Genomic DNA, 22,644 nt, shown 5'->3' on the forward strand with positions numbered 1-22,644 from the left:
ATCTATTCCTGGGTAATAAATTACCCAACACTCACTGGCTTAAGGCAATAAACATTTATTATCTCAGTGTCTGTAGGTCAGGAATCTGGGCACAGCATGGTTGGGTGCCTCTGGCTAAAGGTATCTCATGAGGTTGCAGTTAAACTGTTGTCCACAGCTGCTGTCATCTCATAGTTCAGCTTGAGAAAGGTCTGCTTCTAAGTTCACTGACATGGTTGCTGGCAGATTCAATTCTGAAGGCCTCAGTACCTTGCCTCTCCATGGGATAGCTCACAACATGCTCTCTGGCTTCCCCGAGAGAGAGCACACAGGTGGAAGCCACTGTCTTTCTGTAACCTAATCCATCTCTTGACACCCTGTGACCTCTGCTGCATTCGGTTCACAAGAAGCCGGTCATTAAATCTAGTCCACATTCAAAGGGAGACCACACAGGGATGTGAATATCAGGAAGTGAAATCATTGGCGGACCAACCTGGAGGTTGCCTACCCCAGTAACTATAAAGCAATCTCAGATAAATGACAACCATAAAAACCTGAAGAATTAAGCATATAGCATATCAATCATTATTTCTCAATAAAAAGGTAAACGTCTGTGTAGGTTGTCTTAAAAATAGATATTGAATCAGCGAATCTCAGATTAAAAAGACAGTATAAAAATCCAGCTGGCTTACTTCCCTTCCTCCATTAAAGCCATCATTCAGCCTCTGCATCTTTAGTGGTAGGAAATGGACCACTTTTATTTTTGAGTAAATCCGCTTGAAAGGAGTTTTCACCCTGAGCTAAAATGACTTCCCAATCATTAGCCCTGGTTGGAGAGTCAATTTACTCTAGAGTCATCGGTGCTACTTCAGGCCAATGCGAGGGTTTCGTTTTTGTTTTGTTTGTGTTGAGGTTTCTTTCTTTTCTCTTTTATCCTCTATTTACCATCACCCTTTGGCTTTCACTCTTTTTTGAAACTATAATTGACCCTTTTTTTTAATGTTCTTTTTTTTTTTTACATTTAATTTTTTTATTTATTTATTTTTTGGCTACGTTGGGCCAAAAAATAAATTTTTTGGCTGCGTGCGGGCTTTCTCTAGTTGCAGCGAGCGGGGGCTACTCTTTGTTGTGGTGCACGGGCTTCTCATTGCAGTGGCTTCTCTTGTGGAGCACAGGCTCGAGGTGCATGGGCCTCAGTAGTTGCAGCATGCGGGCTCAGTAGTTGTGGCTCGCGGGCTTAGTTGCTCCGTGGTACATGGGATCTTCCCGGACCAAGGATCAAACCTGTGGCCCCTGCATTAGCAGGCAGATTCTTAACCACTGTGCCACTAGGGAAGTCTGGCTTTCACTCTTAAATTAACCAGTTGATCCTCACAGCAACCCTGTGAAATAAATACTGTCATTATCCCCATGTTGTTGTAGATAAGGACATTTAGGTGTAGAAAGGTTAGGAAATCTGCCTGAAACAACCCAGACACAGATTGAAAGTGGCACAGCTGGGATGTGAACACAAGCAACCGGGCTCCTATGTCCATGCTTTTTTTGCTTTCCTACACTGGTGAGTTTTAAAACAAAAATGTTTTTGGCACTACCTGGCATAGAGTCAGATAACCTTACATGTCTTAGGAGTCCTTGGCAGAACCACCATTTTAAAGCCTAGTCCTGGGACTTTCCTGGTGGTCCAGTGGTTAAGACTCCACGCTACCAATGCAGGGGGCCTGGGTTCGATTTCTGGTCAGGGAACTAGATCCCACACGCCACAACTAAAAGATCCTGCATGCCGCAACTAAAGATCCCACGAACCTCAATGAAGATCCCTCATGCAGCAACAAAGAGTCCGTGTGCTGCAACTAAGACCCAGCGGAGCCAAACAAAAATAAATAATTTTTTTTTTTTTGGTAAAGCCTAGTTCCCCCAAAAATGTGTGTTCCTGGGGAAGACCCTGAGACACTAAGGAAAAGGTAAATCAGGTTCTGAATCCTCCATTTCAGAAGGCAGGAAAGATGTCCCTTTAGGATGGCTAAATTACCACAACCGTAGATGCCTAAAGGAACACACCTTCTTCGATCTGGTAGACTCATTAGGAACATCTCCTTACCTGACACTGGGTAAATGAGGCCTCGTGGCCCACCACGGGCAGGATGAAAGAGCAGCGGAGGCGAGAAGACAAAAGCCCGGCATCAGACGGGCAGGAGTAGGAACGGTGGACTGGGCAGGTCCTCAAGGCAGGAAAGCCCAGTGAAAGAGAAACTGAGTAGCTGCCTTTAGCCAGACTCTGAAGTAACATTCAGTTTGCATGTTTTTGTTTAGATACAGACATGGTCATCATTTACCTGTCTGCTGGCATTACATCAAAGGACTCTTCAGAAGAAGATAAAAAGGCGACTCTCCGTGTCATCAGTGAAGAAAATAGCTTTCTAAACAACTCCGTAATGATTCTCACCTACGCCCTCATGAACGGTAGGTAGTGTTTCGAGATTCTTTTCTTTCAGATGAAAGTTCTGTCTAAGTGCATGCTGCTTTCAAAAAAACTAATGAAGAACCATCACAGGGTGCTTTGATGAAGGTTATAAGAAGCAGATTCCTTCCCAAGCCTGTCTTTCTCTACCTCCCATGGGTACTCAGGGTGTTAGGATGTCCCTGTCTCTACATCTCTCTCTCTCCGGCCAGCTGCTCATTTCTAAACCGTCACCAGTTATGTGGTCTTGCACAAGATTCTGTACAGCTCCATTTTTTTCACTTCTCCTCATATTCTTGGATTTTGATACTGCATAGAGGTTATTAACTTATCTCATTGATTTAAGAGCAGGAAGCTGAAGTACTGACCTAGATTCTTCTGTATAACCAGGACTGTGACTATCACATTTCCTTGCGGAATCACTACCTGGAGCCTCTTGTGACACTTTCTTCACCTCCCCTTCCTTAGCTGTGTCATTGGAGATGAGAATTATCTACTTGACAGGGTTATTGTGAATCCTGACATACGGTAGGCACCCAGGATGGTGCCAGGCACTTGCTAGGTGCTCATTAAGGTTGATTGTGTTGCTATTAAATCAGACAATATGTGAGAGGGTTTAGTAAACTAGCAAATCTGGAGAAATACTCATTATTTTTCCTTCAGCAATTTAACCATCCTCCAGATGAAAGCCCAATTTTCCAAACTCTCTGCTGTGTCATGTCCCTCCCACCTGTTAATACACAGCTCTTTGTCCTCTTCTTTGGGTCCCTTTTCCTCAGTGTTCAAAGTGACCCTATTCTCTTGTTTTTAAGAGAGCATGTCTTGATCCAGCAGCCCTTCCCACCTATGGGCTTTTATCTCCCCTATCCACTTTCAGATTGGATAAAGTGGATAAAACCAGGTGGCTTTAGGGACACTGGTTCTCATATTTTAATGGGATAAGGATATATTAGAGACTCATTTTTTAAATGCAGACTCCCAGGCAGTATCTACAAATTTGTACTCAGACCCTCTTAGATGGGGTCCAGGAATCTGTGTTTTGGCCAGCATGATTTTTTTGCAGATATTTTTGTGGACTGCATACACATGGAGGAACACAGGGGATGGTGTCTAGAGGTTCTCAGTTTCAGTCTCCATTTGCTAGCCATGTGGCTTATGGCAAATTACTTAATCTCTTGAGGGCCTCAGTTTTATCTGTAAAATGAAAAGAACAAAGTCTTCATAGGATTGCTGTGATAATAAATATACAAGATATGTTGTGTTTATCAAGCATGTGCCATATACAACATAGTGCACTGAGGTCCTAGAGCTGTAGTACACAAAATCTCTGTCTTCAGGAAGCCCTTGACCCAGTGAAGAAGACAGACAAGGCAGATGAATTAAATGCAATAGTACAGGAGTAAGGAAACATAAAAGGAAGTGATCATGTCTTTTCCATTCAATCTGAAGGTCTTCCCAGGCAGATACTGAGTAAAGAAATTTTCTTGCTGTCACCCATCTCTTCACTGTACCTACATCTTCCCACTGAGTATCTTGTGCTCTTGCTGTGCCCCTGATAATTCCATTCTTTGAAACTTCTGGTTACTCCCTCTAACTATTCTCATCTTTTCTCTTTCTCCCCCTTAATCTAGCCTGAAATATGTCCTCATTGCAAGTTTTCCACCTCTCCGAGAGATATCTCTGAACTTTGTTCACGAGGGTTGACACATTCCCTTAACTCTGTCAATTCAAATAGGGAAGGAGAGTCACTATGAAAATTTTGGTACAACAAATTTATTATCAGAATAAGAGTGTATACTGTTGGTGGGAATGTAAATTGGTACAGCCACTATGGAAAACAGTATGGAAGTTCCTTAAAAAACTAAGACTTGTGCTACCATATGATCTAGCAATCCCACCCCTAGGTTTATATCTGGAAAAGACAAAAACTCTAATTCACGAAGATACATGCACCCCAATGTTCATAGCAGCGCTATTTATAATAGCCAAGACATGGAAACAACCCAAGTGCCCATCAACAGATGATTAGTTTAAGAAGATGTGGTGTAATATATATGGAATCTAAAAAAAAAAAAAAGGTTCTGAAGAACCTAGGGGCAGGACAGGAATAAAGGCGCAGACGTAGAGAATGGACTTGAGGACATAGAGAGGGGGAAGGGTAAGCTGGGATGAAGTGAGAGAGTGGCATGGACATATATACACTACCAAATGTAAAAGAGCTAGCTAATGGGAAGCAGCTGCATAGCACAGGGAGATCAGCTCGGTGCTTTGTGACCACCTAGAGGGGTGGGATAGGGAGGGTGGGAGGGAGACGTAAGAGGGAAGAGATGGGGATATATGTATATGTATAGCTGATTCACTTTGTTATACAGCAGAAACTAACGCACCATTGTAAAGCAATTATACTCCAATAAAGATGTTTAAAAGAAGAAAAAGATTTGGTGTATATATACAATGGAATATTTCTCAGCCACAAAAAAGAATGAAATATTGTCATTTGCAGCAACATGGATGAACCTAGAGAATATTATACTAAGTGAAGTAGTCAGAGAAAGACAAATATGAGATCACTTATGTGTAGAATCTTAAAAAATTATACATATGTATTATGCATTATATATATAATACATATCTATATGTAAAACAGAAACAGACTCACAAACATAGAAAACACACCAAAGGGGAAAGGGCTTGGGGGGGAGGGATAAATTAGGAGTATGGGATTAACAAATAGAAACTACTATACATAAAATAGATAAGCAACAAGGATTTACTGTATAACACAGGGAACTATATTCATTATAATGGAAAATAATCTGAAAAATATATATGTATATAACTGAATCACTTTGATGTACCCCTGAAACCAGCACAATATCGTAAATCAACTATACTCTCAACTATACTCCAATTCAAAAAAGAAGAGTGTACACAGTTATGGGGGGGGGGAAACTGGAAGAGTAAAGATGCAAAAATGACAACTCAAAGGTTATTAACCAGCTCTGGTCTGGGTGAACAAGTTGGAACTTGCAAGGATTTCTGGAGGCTAGGAACACAGAAGACTGCTTGGGAGGTCTGGTGTAGAAGTCTATGAGAGGTTGTTGGCTCTTCATGGCTGCTACCCCTATGAATTCTCAGTGAAGCATCTGGAGTGGGGTTGCGCTTGGTGAGTATGCCAGCAGCTGGGAAAGGGAACTGAACACAGAGCAGAAGAGTGGGACGGACTGGAACATTCTGGTTCCTCTATGTCTGTCTCTTAACATCTCTCTCTTCACCTCTTAAATCTTACAACACTTCACTTTTGGCCACCTTTAACCTGGAAGCATAGAAGAAAGGGGATTGTGGGAAATGTAGTTTCCAGCATGACCACATTGATGATAGAATAATCCAGTCTGCCACCCTACTGACTCTACTGCCACCCCTGCATAACATTTCATGATGGAATGACATAAAAAAATGGAGTGATATAAAGTAACCCAATCTTTGATATCCTTTACTGTGCTTCTTTGTCTAGTAGATGTCCCTGTTTGTTACTTTTCTTGTACATTTTGAAAGAGCTGTGCAGTACATGACAAAGAAAGGAAATGTGTTTATTGCCTTGAAGTTGTCTCCTTTTATCATTCGCCCCTGTGAGTTTATCAAGGGTGTAAGATCAGGGATCGATCACATCTTCTGTGTTGTCTTTTACTCCCAGACATGGGAGGTAAGTGTTTTTTACCACTCACCTCCCATGTGAATTCTGTATCAAGCAAAGGCAACAATAATCTGATGCAGACTTTCCTTTAGCATTGTCTGAGTGGAGCAGAATCCAAATTATTTACATACAGCGTGTGAAGAAAGAAATTATATCCATTAGATCTTGCCGTGACTTTAGAAATGGACTTACAAGGCTAGAAGTATATATACTTCCTATTTAGAAATGATAAAGTCACTTAAGGTAGGTGAGCCATGAACGCTTCAGATTTTTTTCATGACTAAGCAGTTCAAGAACACGAGGCAAAACCTTTTTAAAACTCATTGGTAGAATCTCAGTAGTGACTGAAATCATTTGAATTTGTTTACAATGGTACCCATATGGGACCAGTTACTAATCCTTTTGACTGTGTTCCAACAATAGCAAACCAAAATTTTAAAAAAGGTTTATTAAATTTATTTTTGTGCTATAGATTACAGATGTTGTAGAACAATTCAGCCCAGTATGCCTGAATCTTTTACAAAAATTTTAAAACTCTAAACATAAAAAAAGTATACTAAATAAATCAAATCCAGTATTATCCTAACAATATAAAGCATGAAAACATTTGTAATTAAAATGAGCTCAAAAAAACAGCGTTTGGAGACACCACTCAATACAATCCATAATTCTTTCATTTAGTTGCATGAGGCTTTGGCAAGTGTTTAATAGGCAAAGAGGTAAGAAATGAAATGGTAAACCTCTATCCTTTAAAACTCTTACAACTTCATCTACTAATATAAATGAAATGCAAACTTGTTAATCATTCCTTTTGCTTTCAAATATTAAATGCAGAACAATAATTTAAATTTTATAATTAAACTTTAAGGGAAGAACATCCTTGCTGGATGGGGGGTTCCTTTATTTACTCATGTGTTTTTCATCATTGCCTTTTGAAGAATTCTTTTGCCCTCTTGACTATTTGAGGAAAGATCACGCCTCCAGCTTTGTTCATCAGCAGGAACTGGTATCTGTGTCCTGAGTCCACACTGTCTCTGCAAAGACCCCCTTGGCATTGCAAGACCTCATCCAGACCCTTATTAGATCTAAATGGCAGAGGTATTATATGAATATCCACTGTTTGGTTTTACATTGTCTTCCCTTGGCTTTTTATTTTAGATGGGGTGACTGGTTTGAAAGAGCTGGCTTTTCTGAGAGATCTTGCCGAACAGAACTCTGGGAAGTATGGCGTGTTGGACCGGACAGCCTTGCCTGTGATTAAGGGCAGCATGATGGTGCTGAACCAGCTGAGTAACCTGGAGACCACAGTTGGCAGGTTCTATACCAACCTTCCCAACCGGATGATTGACGAAGCTGTCTTTAGCCTCCCCTTCTCTGATGAGATGGGAGATGGTGAGTTTGGAGAAAACTTCCTACTAAAGGAAGGGGGAAAGAAATGGGCAGGAGTCAAACAGTAACTTTTAAATGTTGTTCAATACTTACCATGTGAGCATTAGGGAGTGCGGGCAGGCAAGGGAGTGGGCATCACTTTCTCTGGTCAGAGGATTGTGTAGCCTCCTGCCATTGGTCCAGTTAGCACTGTATTCTAGAGCAGAAATCCCCAGGCCTATTTTTAACTCATTGCCCTAGCCTCAGTCAACATAATGGGTACATCTACTAGGGAAGCTTTGTGAGGATTTCCCAATATCTAAAGGTTAGGGATTTTGGAACTAAAGAGTAACTTTGCGTAGCAGATGGTAAATAAATGTCAGAAGTGCTTGGAATTCGGCCTCAAAGGCAAGGCAACACAATGTCTGTCAAATAGATACAGGCTTGACATGGAGAGGATTTCAAATCCCACTCTACCACTTAGCTGTTGTCCTTGGTAATGTATTTAATCTTGTTAATTCACATCTGGTTATCTGTTCAAAACGTAATGACATCTTTCATGTAATAGTCTTTGAGTTATTAGGTTTATAAGATTATATTACTGCCCAGCATACCTCTCAATAATGATGGCTGCTGTTTATTTATTTATTATTTTACTTGTGTTGTTATTACTATTATTGTTATCACTATCCTGATGTCACAAGTTACCCATAATACGATGTTGGGTAAAGTGTTTCATCTTCACATGATTAAACTTTTGGTCTTTAAAGTAGAAAATTTCGGGGCTTCCCTGGTGGCGCTGTGGTTGAGAGTCTGCCTACCGATGCAGGGGACACAGGTTCGAGCCCTGGTCTGGGAAGATCCCACATGCCGCGGAGCAACTAAGCCCGTGAGCCACAACTACTGAGCCTGCGCGTCTGGAGCCTGTGCTCCGCAACAAGAGAGGCCGCGATAGTGAGAGGCCCACGCACCGCGATGAAGAGTGGCCCTCGCTTGCCACAACTAGAGAAAGCCCTCGCACAGAAACGAAGACCCAACACAGCCAGAAATAAATAAATAAATAAATTTAAAGTAGAAAAAATCGTATTTCCATCAAAATAGTTGTGAAGATGAAATGCACTAGTATATGTAAAGCATCTAGAACAATGCCAAGCCAACAGTATGTGCTCACTAAAAATACAGCTTTTTTCTTTTCCTCCTCATATTCTTGCTTATCTTTTTCCCCCCACATCCTTCCCTCCCTTCTTTCTTGATAGAGAAGGTTGAAGAGGCAGCTAATGACTAGACAGACAGCATCACCAGATGAGATCTTGTTTTTATGTTCCATTAACTAGGAATTTTCACAAACAGATATTCAGAGAAGACTCATGTATAAAAAGTAATAAGCCTTATAGAGACTGTGTTTTCTAGAAAGTAGGTAGACATGTTCTTTCTATAAGGAAGAAATATGGTAGCTACTGCAAACCTCAATTTTTTTATCCTTCCTAGTTCTGGCAGGGCCAACAGATGTGTATAGAATAGAAACTCCCATCTTTAGATAAAGTTATTTCCTTTTGTAGGGAAATGTCAAGTCTTAAATGCGAGTGACCTTAATGTGTTAACCAGCGTCACTGAATGCCTGTCAAGCATTGTGTCAGGCAGTGATGGGCAAGGCACGTATCTCACCCTCAACAAGCATTTTAATCTGATAAGAGAAAAACAGATCAATGAATCATGATAATTCGGTGTGAAAGGAACTGAGACAGATGCAGAAACTGAGTCCTGTACAAGCACAGAGGATTATGCTGTCAAATTCTCTTACCATTAGTGGTATCAGGCAGAGTAGGACCTTTTCTGAAATTTACTCTACCATCCAGAGAGCTGCCATGAATGCTTTAAATTAAATTAAATTATGTGCAAAGCTGCTTTCCCAAGTGTAGTCCTTAGGGCCTATTTTATGACTCCTACACAGTGAGTTTCAGTGATTGGTTTACAGGTCTGCTGCATTCCCTTACCTGAGTGTGTCATTTTCATCTTTGTATCTTCAGTCCCTAGAATTACTGGGTGACACCTCTTCTAGCTCCATGACAAGGGGACCCTGAGTCTAGGGAAACTCATGTTTACGTGGCTCTAATTCAAAACCTCCACAGATTCAAATATCAGTTACTGGACATATTTCTTTTAAAATGCAAGTCTGTGTGCTTTAAATTAAAGTAGGGAGGGCGTAGGGGTATTTCATTAAGTGTAGGAGGAGCTTAGCATACTTTATTTACCACAATGGGATAAAGAGTCTTCTGTTGAAATTGCTAATTGCGAAGTAAGACTGCGTTTCTTTCATCAGGCTTGCTCTCAGTGTGTCCAGAGGAGAATAGAATTTTGAAGTGAGCATGTGATCTCTGAGTGTTTCTGTTGTACTTCACTACTCTATGAAACTGGCTTTAATCTTAGACCAAAACCCGGGGGAATGTGGTGTGCAGCCCGTGACCTCTGTCTCCCTGCCGACCCTCCCAGCGCTGCTCGCATCACTTTGTAACCCCTTTGTCCAGGGATACCTGAGTAAAACCCTCCTCCAAAATGCATTTTTAAAACCTTCTTAGTTACTTATTATTTTTAAAATGTTCTAAAACCAATAGATAGCATTCTAAACGTTGACTACTTAAAGAATGCTTTTGAAGTTATAACAGGCACCCATTGCATAACTTTTATTTTTTCTTGTCTTATTGAGATGTAATTGACATACAACATAGCATTAGTTTTAGGTGTACACCATAATGATTTGATATATGTATATATTGCAGAATAATGACCCCAGTAAGCTTAGTTAATACCAGCCACCTCACATAGTAATAATGTGTTTCTTGTGTTGAGAACTTTTAAGATCGACTCTCAGCCACTTTCAAATATGCAATACTGTATTGTTAACTATAGTCCCTGTGCTGTACATCCCCGAACTTACTTATCCTGTAACAGGGCATAACTTTTCACAAGGTTTTTCAGTGTTGCATCCACTTCTTTCTACCAAGTGATGCATTTAATTGGCCTTTGCAATCACAACAACTCAGTAATACTTCGAGTGGACATCAGACATGATTCTCTCTGTAGAAGACTTCAGAGATCCAAATCCCCTTCCTGGTGATGATAGAAGGAAGGCTTTCTTTTTTTTTTTTTTTTTTTTTTTTTATTTTTTTTTATTTTTTGCGGTACGCGGGCCTCTCACTGTTGTGGCCTCTCCTGTTGCGGAGCACAGGCTCTGGACACGCAGGCTCAGTGGCCATGGCTCACGGTCCCAGCCGCTCCGCGGCATGTGGGATCTTCCCGGATCGGGGCACGAACCCGTGCCCCCTGCATCGGCAGGCGGACTCTCAACCACTGCGCCACCAGGGAAGCCCAGAAGGAAGGCTTTCTAATGTGCTGCAAAAGCATGGACGAGTCATCAAGTGCAGGAAAATACAAGAGCAAGAAGGAGAGGAACGATCCATCTTTTTGTTCTAAGTTTCATTTAGAGCCATAGGGTTATAGAATTGCTGGGGTCCTAGAGATCACTTTGTCTCAGCTCCCCATGTGTTACATAAAATGATACATTCAGAGAGGTGGAACAACTTGCCCAGCCCAGCAGCAGAACTGGAAGGACAGCCCAGCTGGCCTGGGGCTTGAGGCCACACACTGACCGCTATTCATGCCCTCTCCTTCTGTACATCTTCCTCCCCTTGGCTTTTCCCTTTCCCTAATTATCCTATTGTTTTTCTATGGCCTGTGAGCTAAGAATGGTTTTTATACATTTAAAGCTTTGTTGGAAAAGAAACAAAAAAGTATATGCAACAGAGAATATATGGTTCACAATGCTTAAAATATCTACTATCTGACCCTTTACATAAAACTTACCAACTCCTGGCCCAAGTGACTAGAAATACATTCCTTTAGAACTTTAGTGTCTCCTTCTAAGTGGTCAGATAATAAGATTCTGTACCTTTCTAGGTTTTTTTTTTTTTTTTTTTTTTTTTTTGCGGTACGCGGGCCTCTCACCGCTGCGGCCTCTCCCGTTGCGGAGCACAGGCCCCGGACGCGCAGGCCCAGCGGCCATGGCTCACGGTCCCAGCCACTCCGCGGCATGTGGGAGCCTCCCGGACCGGGGCACGAACCCGCGTCCCCCGCACCGGCAGGCGGAGTCTCAACCACTGCGCCATCAAGGAAGCCCTCTAGGGTTTTTTTTTCTCATCATCTTCCTGTTTTTTGGTAGGATTCATCAATAAAATATAGTACCTTCTAAGCTTTCCTTTATCCGTAATCTCTTTCATTTAACAACCCCTAGAAATTAGTAAGGCAGTCACTACTGTGTCCTTTAAACAGACATGAAGGCCAAGACTCAAAGTTACGTCCAGTGTCACATGTATGATACATAAGGGGCACAGCTGGGCTAGAACCCAGAATTTTAGATTCTTTGTCCAGTGGTCTTTCAAGTTCAACTGAATCATCCTCACTTCAGGAAGTAGAATGATGTGTATTAAGTGTTGCTGATGTCTTTCACTGATCTGGAATAGCATATCCTTTTAGGTGAAAAAATAGTGCAAAATATACAAATTCCCTCCATTTAAGTTAACTAAGATATCTGAACCCCCAAAAGAGTCTATTTTCCTCACACTCTAACTCCCTTATGCTGTCTGCAAAGGCAGTGCTTGGTTACTGTATCACACGGAAAACTTTTCTTCAGAGCAAATTGAGACGTCTGATAGTAGCCTCCACAGTTCCCTAGAGTACAGCGCCAGCCTTTGTTCGGTGCCTTTTCTGCCATCCTTTGAATATTTTTTGTTTTTAACCCACAGGTTTGATAATGACTGTGAGCAAACCCTGTTATTTTGGAAACCTCCTTCTGGGAATTGTAGGAGTGGATGTGAACTTGGCTTACATCCTTGAAGATGTGACGTATTACCAAGATTCTTTGGCTTCCTATACTTTTCTCATAGATGACAAAGGTAATCTGCTAAAATCTAATCATAGGAAAGAATGATTTCTTTAGCATCTTGGAGAAAATCATCTAGACATTCTGATACTAACAAAGTAGGAAAATGATTGTATTTGTAGAAAAACTGTGTGACTAGGACTACTCACATTTCATATAACACCTCAACGATGGCAGAATGAATCTGAAAATTATGCATTTGTTTCTGTGTTGTGTTGAGAGATAGGTAACGGTTATTTTGTAACATCAGGAAATTAGACTTGAGGATTGAATGAAACGTAGAATGTGATCCTTTGGATCCTTTTTTGATCTATATTGTTTTCTTTACATTTACTGGCATTAAAGTTTATGTGATAGATTAGAATATTTTATGAAACGAAAACCAAATGACCAGCACCTCAAAAATACTCTTGATGAGGCAGATGTCTGATAATTTAAGGTGTCTTGCTACACTTCCAGAGTTTCATGCAAGAACACATAAAATAAGTTCAGTTTTTTTATTGGACTGGTGAGTTACAGACTGAGAAATTAGTGTCGGGCAGCCATCCCAGAGTATCCCGTATTTCAAACTTGTGATGGGCACTTTTATCAGAATCAGTACTTCCTACGACATGTTTCTCATAGCATGCGTTTTTGTTTTCTTATTTCAGGGTATACCCTTATGCACCCATCTCTTACCAGGCCATATTTACTATCGGAACCCCCCCTTCATACTGATATCATCCATTATGAAAATATCCCCAAATTTGAGTTGGTGCGGCAAAATATCCTAAGGTAAGGAAAAGATGAGGGTCGTAGTATTTTGTTTTTCTCTGAGAATAGGATCCATTGAGGTCAAATACGAGTGTTTATAATAGGATATAAAACAAGTGTACAACTTATTTTAATGGTATCAAAAGTGTAATTTTTAATATAAGGATCGTAGCCAAAATTTTGTTTACTTTGTAAAACAGGTAAGATCTCTCAGAACTATTATTTGGGGGAAATGTCTTGTAAATCAAATTCTTATGTTCATGTTGCCTTTAGTTGTAAAATCAGATATATCTTATCTCGTTTTTTAAAATGCTCCAGTTATATCAAGTGGAAAAGTTTTGGCAAAATAAGAGGGTTAAGTTGAGGACCAGCTCCAGAGCATGCCAAAAAATAGCTTGGCAAAGTAGCGTCCATTCCAAGTTGACAGCACAATCATATACAACGTTTTCTCTTGAAATAAGGAACAGATTGGATTTTTTCCCACCGTGATACATTATTTTGTCAGATGGTAACCTATGGAGAAATGGGTCTTTGTGCTCATTGGTTGTAAATTAATGACTGAGTGATTTGAGACAAGTTGGTCTCTGGAAAGAATTACAACTGGGGGGCAGGGTAGAGAGTAAGGAATGTTTTTGGTGCAGAGCTGACAGAATGCTTTTACAAAATTGAAAATCTCACATTATCTCTTTCAAAAGTGATGAGCTTCATTGCTTTTCAAAATCAGGAGGTGGTCATTGACTCACAGCATCTTCCCTGCCTTTAATTAAGTGCTTCATTTTATCATTTACCTGAAGTATTGCATTGTTTGCCAACGCAGCCTCCCTCTGGGCAGCCAGATTATCGCAGTCCCTGTGAACTCATCCCTGTCCTGGCACATAAACAAGCTGAGAGAAACTGGAAAGGAGGCCTACAACGTTAGCTATGCCTGGAAGATGGTGAGTGAGAGGAAGCCTCCTTTGCCTGAGGAGCTGTGGGGTGCTGCGTTCTTCCTCATACGGGAATTGTAGGGAACATTGGTCTGACAAAGTTTACTAATCAGTTTTAAAGTGATTGGAAAAAAGAAGAGATTCCACAGAAATTTTATATTTTTTTTTCCTTTTTTGTTTATAAAACCAGTCATTGTTCATGATGAATAAATCAAGCCATATAAAAAATAAAAAAGTGACCTCTGCCCTTTCCCCTCCTGACTTTTACCTCCCGTCTCCCAGAGGTAACCACTTTGATCATTTTCCAGAAAATTACTATTCACACACAGGCATGTATCTCTGTGTGTGTATGTACGTGTGCACACAACTTTAATGGCTCTGTAGTATTGCATTACATAGACGGGTCAAACTTCTTTTAACAGTCCCCTGTTAATACACATTTAGATCGTGTCCACTTTTGTTTTTATCATTTTCAACTCATATTGCGGAAGTTGGGAGTTGAAAAGGAGATATGAAACCGTAAATGTCCTCTGTTGATGCCAAGGAAAAGGAAGGTTTAGATTAGAATGTGGATTATTCCCACGTGTCACAAGTAGATTGACAGTGTAGCCGTACCTGTGGCATGCACTTCAGCTTTCTTTCACTAGCCTCGTTCAGATACTAGGCCTTGAAGAATCATAGAGAAATAGAATCTGACACACTGTCCATCTTACTTATGTTTTTGTCCTTTAGTCCCTCTTCCAAGCATAGCATAATAATGCTATTATGGGGCCCTAAATACTGTAATTGACTAAAAGAATAGTGGACTTCGATTTTTTTTATCATCAAATATTAATCATTAAACTTAAAATGCAGTCATACTTGAGATTCTCTTGGAGGACCATATCTGCTGTTCTACCTGTTGTTGACTCCAAATGGATCTGTTTATTCATTCACTTAAAAACTGCTTGTTGAACATTGACTATGAACTAAGAAGAATAAAGAAGAATTATATTGCCTCTGCCCTCATAGAGCATCCAGCTTAGTGGTAGAAGCAGAGAATTCAACAACTCTGTACAGCGTCTGCATAGGAATGACAGGAATTAGGAGTAGCCAACACACCTTCAGACGTGACTCTCCTCTGACCTTTCTGTCTGGTTTTTAAAGCATCGTGTGGCAAGGGTAATTTCTAACATGGAAATGAAATTAAACAAAATAATAAAACCAATTGAGAAACACGTTTACAAGCCTAATTCTATTGATATCGTACTGATAATGCAGATTTGAAAAAGGTCAAAGTCTATTTTGAAACCCCCTGAGTCAGCTCATTTTCAGGAATTTTTTTGAGAATGATTGCACCATCTGCCCTTATTTTTACAATTATACAATTATTAAATAACGTCTAATTGCTTGATTTTTCACATCAGAAAGAGTGAGCCAGGTACCAGACTTCTGAATTGAAGAATACTTTTATATTTGAAATTGGAGATTCCTTATCTTATTATCTTACGGTATATCCTGATTGAAAGCAATTACAGTTATATCCTGGGAAAATATCTATATTAATGTTTGTTGGCATTAAAAGAGAAAGAAGGAAATGGAGGCATTTTAAGACCTTCTTTGTACCGTAAATAAACCTAGTGTTAACATTTTGGAAAGAAGTATTACCTTCTTAAGATGGTCTTTCTTCAGTCATACAGGTAAATTCTGGCTACTCTACTTAGCCAAATGGATATCATCGTGTAGTCACTTGAGGTAGAAGTGTTAGTTTACTCAGAGTTCTGAAATTGTTAAGAACATCACTATTAAGTGAAAAATTAAAGAGGTAATAAATAATGAAATTGAAGTTAAAAAGGCTTGCCTGGTTCCCCAGGAATAAGAATAAGTATTTTTAAGCTTTTTTTAGTAACACTGGAGGGAGGGGTAAATAGGTACTCTTCTCGTCCTCAGGAATAAAATGGATTCTTCTACTAAATCTAATTTAAATAGATTTAGTTTATGTTGATAATAATAGGTTAAACTACTTAGCATCTGTAGATATAGCAGGTACTGGTGGATTTTTTCACTGAATTAATTTAAAGGTAAAATGAGAGATTACGTTAGCAGTATTAAGAGATTACTACTCTGTCACTGTGTAACCCCAGTCCATCTTTGAGCATATGAGGCTCCATGCTGTGACAGAAGGAACTATTGACCATCAGAAGGTATTGCAATATTCCTGTGTTACACGGTCACGGTTCACTTCAAACCATGAATCCCATGGACAGTCAGTGAAAAAAAACCACTCCCCAGTCATGGAGAGCTCTTCTAGATATGTTATACGTAGCTCTTTATTGCAAAGACTGTTTTTTCCGCTAAGAACACAATAAGAAGAAGACCTGTATTGAAATCGGTTTTCCTTTCCAGCTAAAAACTATTTATAAAGTGTTGCGTTTAGATGCTTAGCGTAATTTTTTTTTTCCCTCTCTTACAGAATTGACCCAGTTATAAAACTATATTGTGGTCATTCTGGTAAAGTTTTTGCCTTTTGGTTCCTTAGAACATGCAACACAGGGAACAAACTCAAAGGATGACTGTGTGAAATGGGAAGAGGGGAAGTAGTAAATGCCACTTCAGAACACTCTGTCACTCTCTAATTTGTTGGGTGGAGGAAGAGGATTAAGTTTGCTAATCTAATTGAATATCCTTGGCAGCGGTACTTGAAAGCAATTCCAGGAAGATGCAAATCTCCCCTGTGTTTAAAAAGATTCTGCAACCATCCTCATAAATCCTACATTACTCTGAACTCTAACCTGCCTAGTTAAAAAATTTCTCCTTGATCGTTAAGTAAATCCTTTGAACTGCTTTGGTTCTGACCATCTTTAGTTCTGACTTAGCTGGTTATCACTCTTTTCATTTATTTACAAACCATCTTTTAAATAGATTCTGTTTATCTCTTAATATAATGGACTTAGAGAAGTTTGACTTTCTTGTATTTTTAAGTCAAGGAGCTGGAACTAAGTAGTTTGACTTGGCTTTTGACTCATTAGTGGTCATTTTCCCCACCAAATTTTATTCAAGCATCCGTTAGTAGGAGCAAAATGAATTTGAAAGTACTCCTGTCTCTACATAGGAGCGTAAATGAGGCCAAGCTACAGCACACTTGCCTTTCCTTGTCTGAAAGGACAAGTCAGTCCAGCCTTGCAAGGGAGCTCTAGGATTTGCGCTTTTCATGAGTCTGAGATCCTAGTCACCTCCAACCAAGAGCAAAGAAAGAGTTCTTTGGGAATAGAATGAGTAAACCAGATTCTGGATGGGCCGTGTTATATGGATTTATCATTGGCATTTAAAGTAGTCAATTCTCGGAACAGTCATTTCAAAACCAACTGTATATTTTAAAATGCATTTCAAACCCAAACAGAAATAAGTTTTGTGTTCTTATGCCGTGTCCCAGCTTGTATCCATTAACTTAAATAGGCAAAAGAGGACTAGGAGTAGGTACTGTTTCAAAGGAACTATTTTCTGATCCCTTCATTAGCTCCATAATTTTCTGTTACACTCATTAATTTCCCTCAATCAGAAAGGAAAATAAAAATTAGAAAATGTAACCTTTTGCTAGAGCCATTTTCTACTACCCCATCTCCATGTCTTTCCTTCACTCATCAAATGTTTTTCCATGTGGAGTAGAAGACAGAGAGAGCAGAAAATAATGTAGGCAAAGTCGCTCTCCCCTGGAACTTTCATTTTCTGTATTAGAACTTCTTTCTTGATTTTTCCAGGTGCAAGACACTTCCTTCATTCTCTGTATTGTGGTGATACAACCGGAAATACCTGTCAAACAACTGAAGAACCTCAACACTGTCCCCAGCAGCAAGCTGCTGTACCACCGGCTGGACCTCCTGGGCCAGCCTAGCGCTTGCCTCCACTTCAAACAGCTGGCCACGCTAGGTAAAGCCCTGGCGCTTCTCAGCTTCCTTTGTGGTCTTCCTCACAGCAGCTCACCATGAGTATCAGTTTGAATTGAGATGTTGAGTACCTGCAGTGCCAGTGTGGGGAGGCAAATGTAAAAACAATTTGAGGCCTTGCCTGGTATCAGGTTCTCCGTCAGACGCTGAGATGAAGATTTGTGCGTTGGTGATTTGTTAAGGATGAACTCTCAGAAGAAACTAGTGAGGAGGTGAAGGAAACAGGATAAGGAAGGAGGAGAAAGCAAGCAAGAGTCTGATTTTAAGTGACATTCCAGCCTCAGCCTAATCCCGTGAGGGGCTTTGGAGTGCAAATTACATCACAGAGTTTGCCCAGACTCAAGAAAGGGAGCTGGACTTTTGTATTCCTTAGTCACTTTCAGCTTTCTGCTAGTGCTGGACAAAGAGGTTTTAGCAACCCAAAAAATGTCCATCAAGGAGAGTGACAGGTATGGCCCACTAGAGGCAAGCACACCGATATAGGGATACAAGGCAGGAGGTGGAGAAATGGTTAAGGGTCTAAGGGTAGCATACCTATATATCTATATAGCATATCTGTATCTATCACAGGTCCCTGCTTGAAAAGAGCTCAGGAGATAGGCAAATAATTCAAAGGAAGCAAAAGGGAATTTACATGTGTTCTGTGCCCGGTACTTTACATTCATCATCTGAGTTGAACTATTACAGATGAGGATGTTTGAGTTTACTGAAATACATAACTTTCCCACGGTAACACAGAAAGTAGCAAGGCTGAGATGGGGCTCATGCTTCTCCCATGCCTGATTTGCCCCTTTTATTGCATGCTGCCATGTGCAAGGCACATACTAGGCATCCGTAGTGTATGTTGTCAGTACATCACAGTGTAGTCACAGTACTTTAAAACAGGTATTCTCTTTTTCAGTGTTGAAAATACTTAGGGTTCAAAAAGTGAATAAGAATCATTAGACACCTGGAAAACTGAATAGAGGGGCCACAGGTGGGAAGAGGATCAAAGATAGAAGTCAGCAGTCTCTGGGTTCCAAATGAGAGCAGTTGTGTTTGGGTTTATCTTTTGAATTCCATCCTATAGAGTTTCTGCCTGGAAATGAGATCAAGAGAGTAGGCAGCCTAAGTAGTCTCATCTATGACACACTCCAGTGGTGTGGACGACTTGGAGAGGGCCAGGGATGGCAACTTGTATAGTTGATTTGCAAGGTCGTTCTTTTAAAATTTGAGACAGTGAAGTGCAGCAGTTTTTCTTGATGAGAAAAAAGCTCAAGCCTAGATTTTTTATTTCCTTTGGCTAATCGCTCATAGCTACACTGTCCAATATGGTAGGCGCTAGCCACATGTGGCTTTTGAGGACTTAAAATGTGACTAGACCAAGTTGAGATTTACTGTAAGTATAAAATACATGCTTAATTTTTTGTATTGATTACATGTTAAAGTGGTAATGTTTTGGATATATTGGCATCTATAAAATATACTAGTAAAATTAATTTAACCTCTTTGGTTTTGCTTTTCTTCATGTGACTACTGCAAAATTTTATATTACAATTGGGGATTGCATTGTATTTCAGCTGGACGGTGCTGCCTCACAGAGATGCCCAGAAAACGTAGAGCTTTATCAACTCCCATACTTTACATAGGACTAGTGGGCTGATCCTGGGGCACACAGACAGACCTTATGCCAGTGTCTGACTTTCAGTGGGTGCTCTTTCCACTGTACCACCCAACTTCACTTTGGCCATAGAACTCCCCCCAGGACAATGTGTGGAGAAGTCACCAAGGGAAGTTTAGTAGCAGTTGGTAATGAAAATGAAGCAGGATAATTGAAATATTTTTTTAAAGAAATGGAAAATAAGGGAAACAATGGCAAATAAGTGGTTTCCATCTAATTTCATTGATGATGGGGATTTTGAGGCAAGGTATTAAATGTACGTCAGAGCTCCCTTCAAGAGGGCTGAAGGAGGGGACATTGTCTTTCTTGGTACACAAAGAGGCAGAGAGGAATTTTAAAAGAGTATATCATCCAGTGCAATTAAGTACACAAGTGTGTATATAAGTACTATGTATCTTATGTAAATTAGAGCTATGTGTCTAGCTCCTGGCCGTAAAGCTTTGGGTCCTATATATTGGTTTTTTCTCTCCTTCAATCCATGTCACTACAGGAAAGGCCCACTCCCCAAGTTGTCTCTCCTTCCCTTCCTCTGGCCCAACTCTTTTGTCCCTGAGACATTTCTTATATTATTGTGTTGTTCCAGTATTGTTGTTTTCCTCTTTTTTCTTTATCCTTGTCTCTCCAATTGGTTCCTAAGCTCTTTGAGTTCCAGGACAGTCCTCTCTCTCTGGCACATCCTTGCACGGAGGACCCCATGAGTATATACACATGAATTCACTGCTAGGCAACCTAACTTTTTTAAGCCTCTGCCTTTCTTCTCCTTGATATGAATATAATAATAACTCCCAAGCTATACCATGATGATATGAAAGTTAAAGGAGACATAGCATTACTGGAAGCATTGTCTTCTGGTAAAGAAAGACTAGGTAATTCTGACCCATCCTGCTGGGTTCAACCAAAAATCCTGGATGGAACCTTTCTTAAATTTTTTGAAAAGTATCAGAGAACTAACCTAATCGGTAGTGGACCTAAGTCTAGGAGAATATAAGAACACAGAGAAGGAAGCCAACCCCTAAAGCTGCTTTTACAGTGTACATATTTATCAATACAGAAGAAACAACTGTGAAATTGTGCTTTAGGTAGCTGCTCAGGGCTAGGAAGAGAGGCCAAAATCAAATCCAAGGTTCTCAAAAGGAGAAGACTCACAAGGAAACTCCTCCCTTCCACACACACATACATGCTTTTAGCAGAGTTCCCAAAGGACTATATCTTTAGGGTAAAGGTGAATTGGAACTAAATCAGCCCTTGACATGGGATTCCTGTCATCTGAGTTGTCTAAGGAACCTCAAGCGCTCACTCATCGTGGACTCGTTGAATACCAGAGTCTCCCCGTATAGCACTTAGGCCAGTATCCTGTCTCCTTATTGGGAACTGTTTCCACCTTACCATCTCCTGCCTCATCTTGGTGTGTAGCACAAGATGCAGTATCCTTTCTAGAGGAAGATATTCCCATCCTGTTAAGCCTCAGCATTTCCTACAAATTTGTTAAGTACAGTGTCCAGTCAGAGATAACCAGGCCACAAGGAAACAAAACACTGTGAGTGAGAACTAACAAAGGAAAAGAAAAGGACCCACAGATTTAAATGAGATAGGACATGTGATAGTGCTTTCTAATGCTTTTAAAAATATACGATTGAAGAGTAAAATTTCAGAGACAGAGATGTAGTGTTTTTGTTTCAAAATGTAATTCATTGCAAGGATTTCTGTCGTAAACAGAGAACTGGGCTTTTCCTCTTAGATAAGACCAACAATTAAATATGTGTATATTAACTACTCCGTTGTTTCCATAGATTTTGTTTATGCCATGTTTGGCCGTCCCCGTCTGCGAGAAGAATTTTTTTAGTTGATTTTTGCGTCGACTCCACTCTTCCATTTTTCCTTCTTCCTCGATAATCATACAAATGTGAACAATAAGAGTTAACACTTACAGAAGCACTTGAGTTGTGCAAGCTCTGTTCTAAATACTTTACATTTATTAAATCGTTTGCTTTGTGTATATTAACTAGTATAATACCATAACTCTATAAGGTCGGCGCTGCTATTTCCCCCACTTTGCAGATGATAAAAACATCACATGTATTACAACTTGCCCAGCATCACACAGCCAGGAAATGGTAGAGCCCAGGCTCAGCCCAGTCTGGCTCCATGTCATATGCTGCCTCCTCGACCGTAATAAGTGTAGGATACTATATGTAGACCTAAGATGTGTTGACTATTTGTCATTCTCAGCTCTTGTATCTCTTTAGGTTCACTCAGGACTGTAAGCTCCCTGCAGGGAGAGGATCTGACTTTTTTCTTTCCCAGCTCCTTCCAGTGTGGAGTTCTTTGCTTTCCTTAGGGAGGACTTTTAAGCCACCACAGCTGACAGATGGGCAGAGCCTTAGCCATGCTTTTGTTTGGGCCTGAGATGCAGGCTCCGTGTTCTCAGGCCTGCTTTGTTTCCTTCTCTCTCAGAAAGTCCAACCGTCATGCTGTCTGCTGGCAGCTTTTCCTCCCCCTATGAGCACCTCAGCCAGCCGGAGACAAAGCGCATGGTGGAACACTACACAGCCTATCTCAGCGACAACACCCGCCTCATTGCTAACCCGGGGCTCAAAGTGAGTGCTGTCCCGGGGCTGCACTTCTGCTGCGCCCCTCCACAGGCCTGGGAGGGGGTTCTGGTAGGGAACCTTTGAAGTGGGAAGCCGAGCTCTGGATCTGTGCCTCTCAGCTGGAGAGCCAGAAAGGCAGTGTGTGGCCCAGGGGAGGCTGGCCGGCGAGGACCCTTCTGATGGATTAAGAAGCCCTATGGGCCAGATGAAGAATCTCTTCAAGGCTTAGATGCACTAGGGGCTTTCTTGGTAGGGGGGTGTGAGTTAGAGACCAGTGAAACTTTCCAGCCCCGTTTTTCCCAGGGGAATGAAGTAAAGGGCCCCTACTGTCTGTTGAGATAAATGTGATGCAGTTT

The 22,644-nt window shown here is 40.6% G+C and overlaps 1 protein-coding gene across 1 annotated transcript in view; it reads left to right on the top strand.

Annotated features, from left to right (window-relative positions):
- CACHD1 (cache domain containing 1) overlaps positions 1-22,644 on the top strand; it is a 212,904-nt gene that overhangs the window by 160,360 nt on the left and 29,900 nt on the right. Inside the window, exons 8-14 of the mRNA XM_065882458.1 lie at positions 2,290-2,439; positions 7,290-7,523; positions 12,299-12,448; positions 13,086-13,209; positions 14,006-14,123; positions 17,852-18,020; positions 22,152-22,294. Of these exons, the coding sequence (XP_065738530.1) occupies positions 2,290-2,439; positions 7,290-7,523; positions 12,299-12,448; positions 13,086-13,209; positions 14,006-14,123; positions 17,852-18,020; positions 22,152-22,294 (1,088 nt within the window). The remainder of the gene's footprint in view (positions 1-2,289; positions 2,440-7,289; positions 7,524-12,298; positions 12,449-13,085; positions 13,210-14,005; positions 14,124-17,851; positions 18,021-22,151; positions 22,295-22,644) is intronic.

The sequence above is a fragment of the Phocoena phocoena genome, chromosome 1, assembly GCF_963924675.1.
Source record: "Phocoena phocoena chromosome 1, mPhoPho1.1, whole genome shotgun sequence".
NCBI classification, from domain to species: domain Eukaryota; kingdom Metazoa; phylum Chordata; class Mammalia; order Artiodactyla; family Phocoenidae; genus Phocoena; species Phocoena phocoena.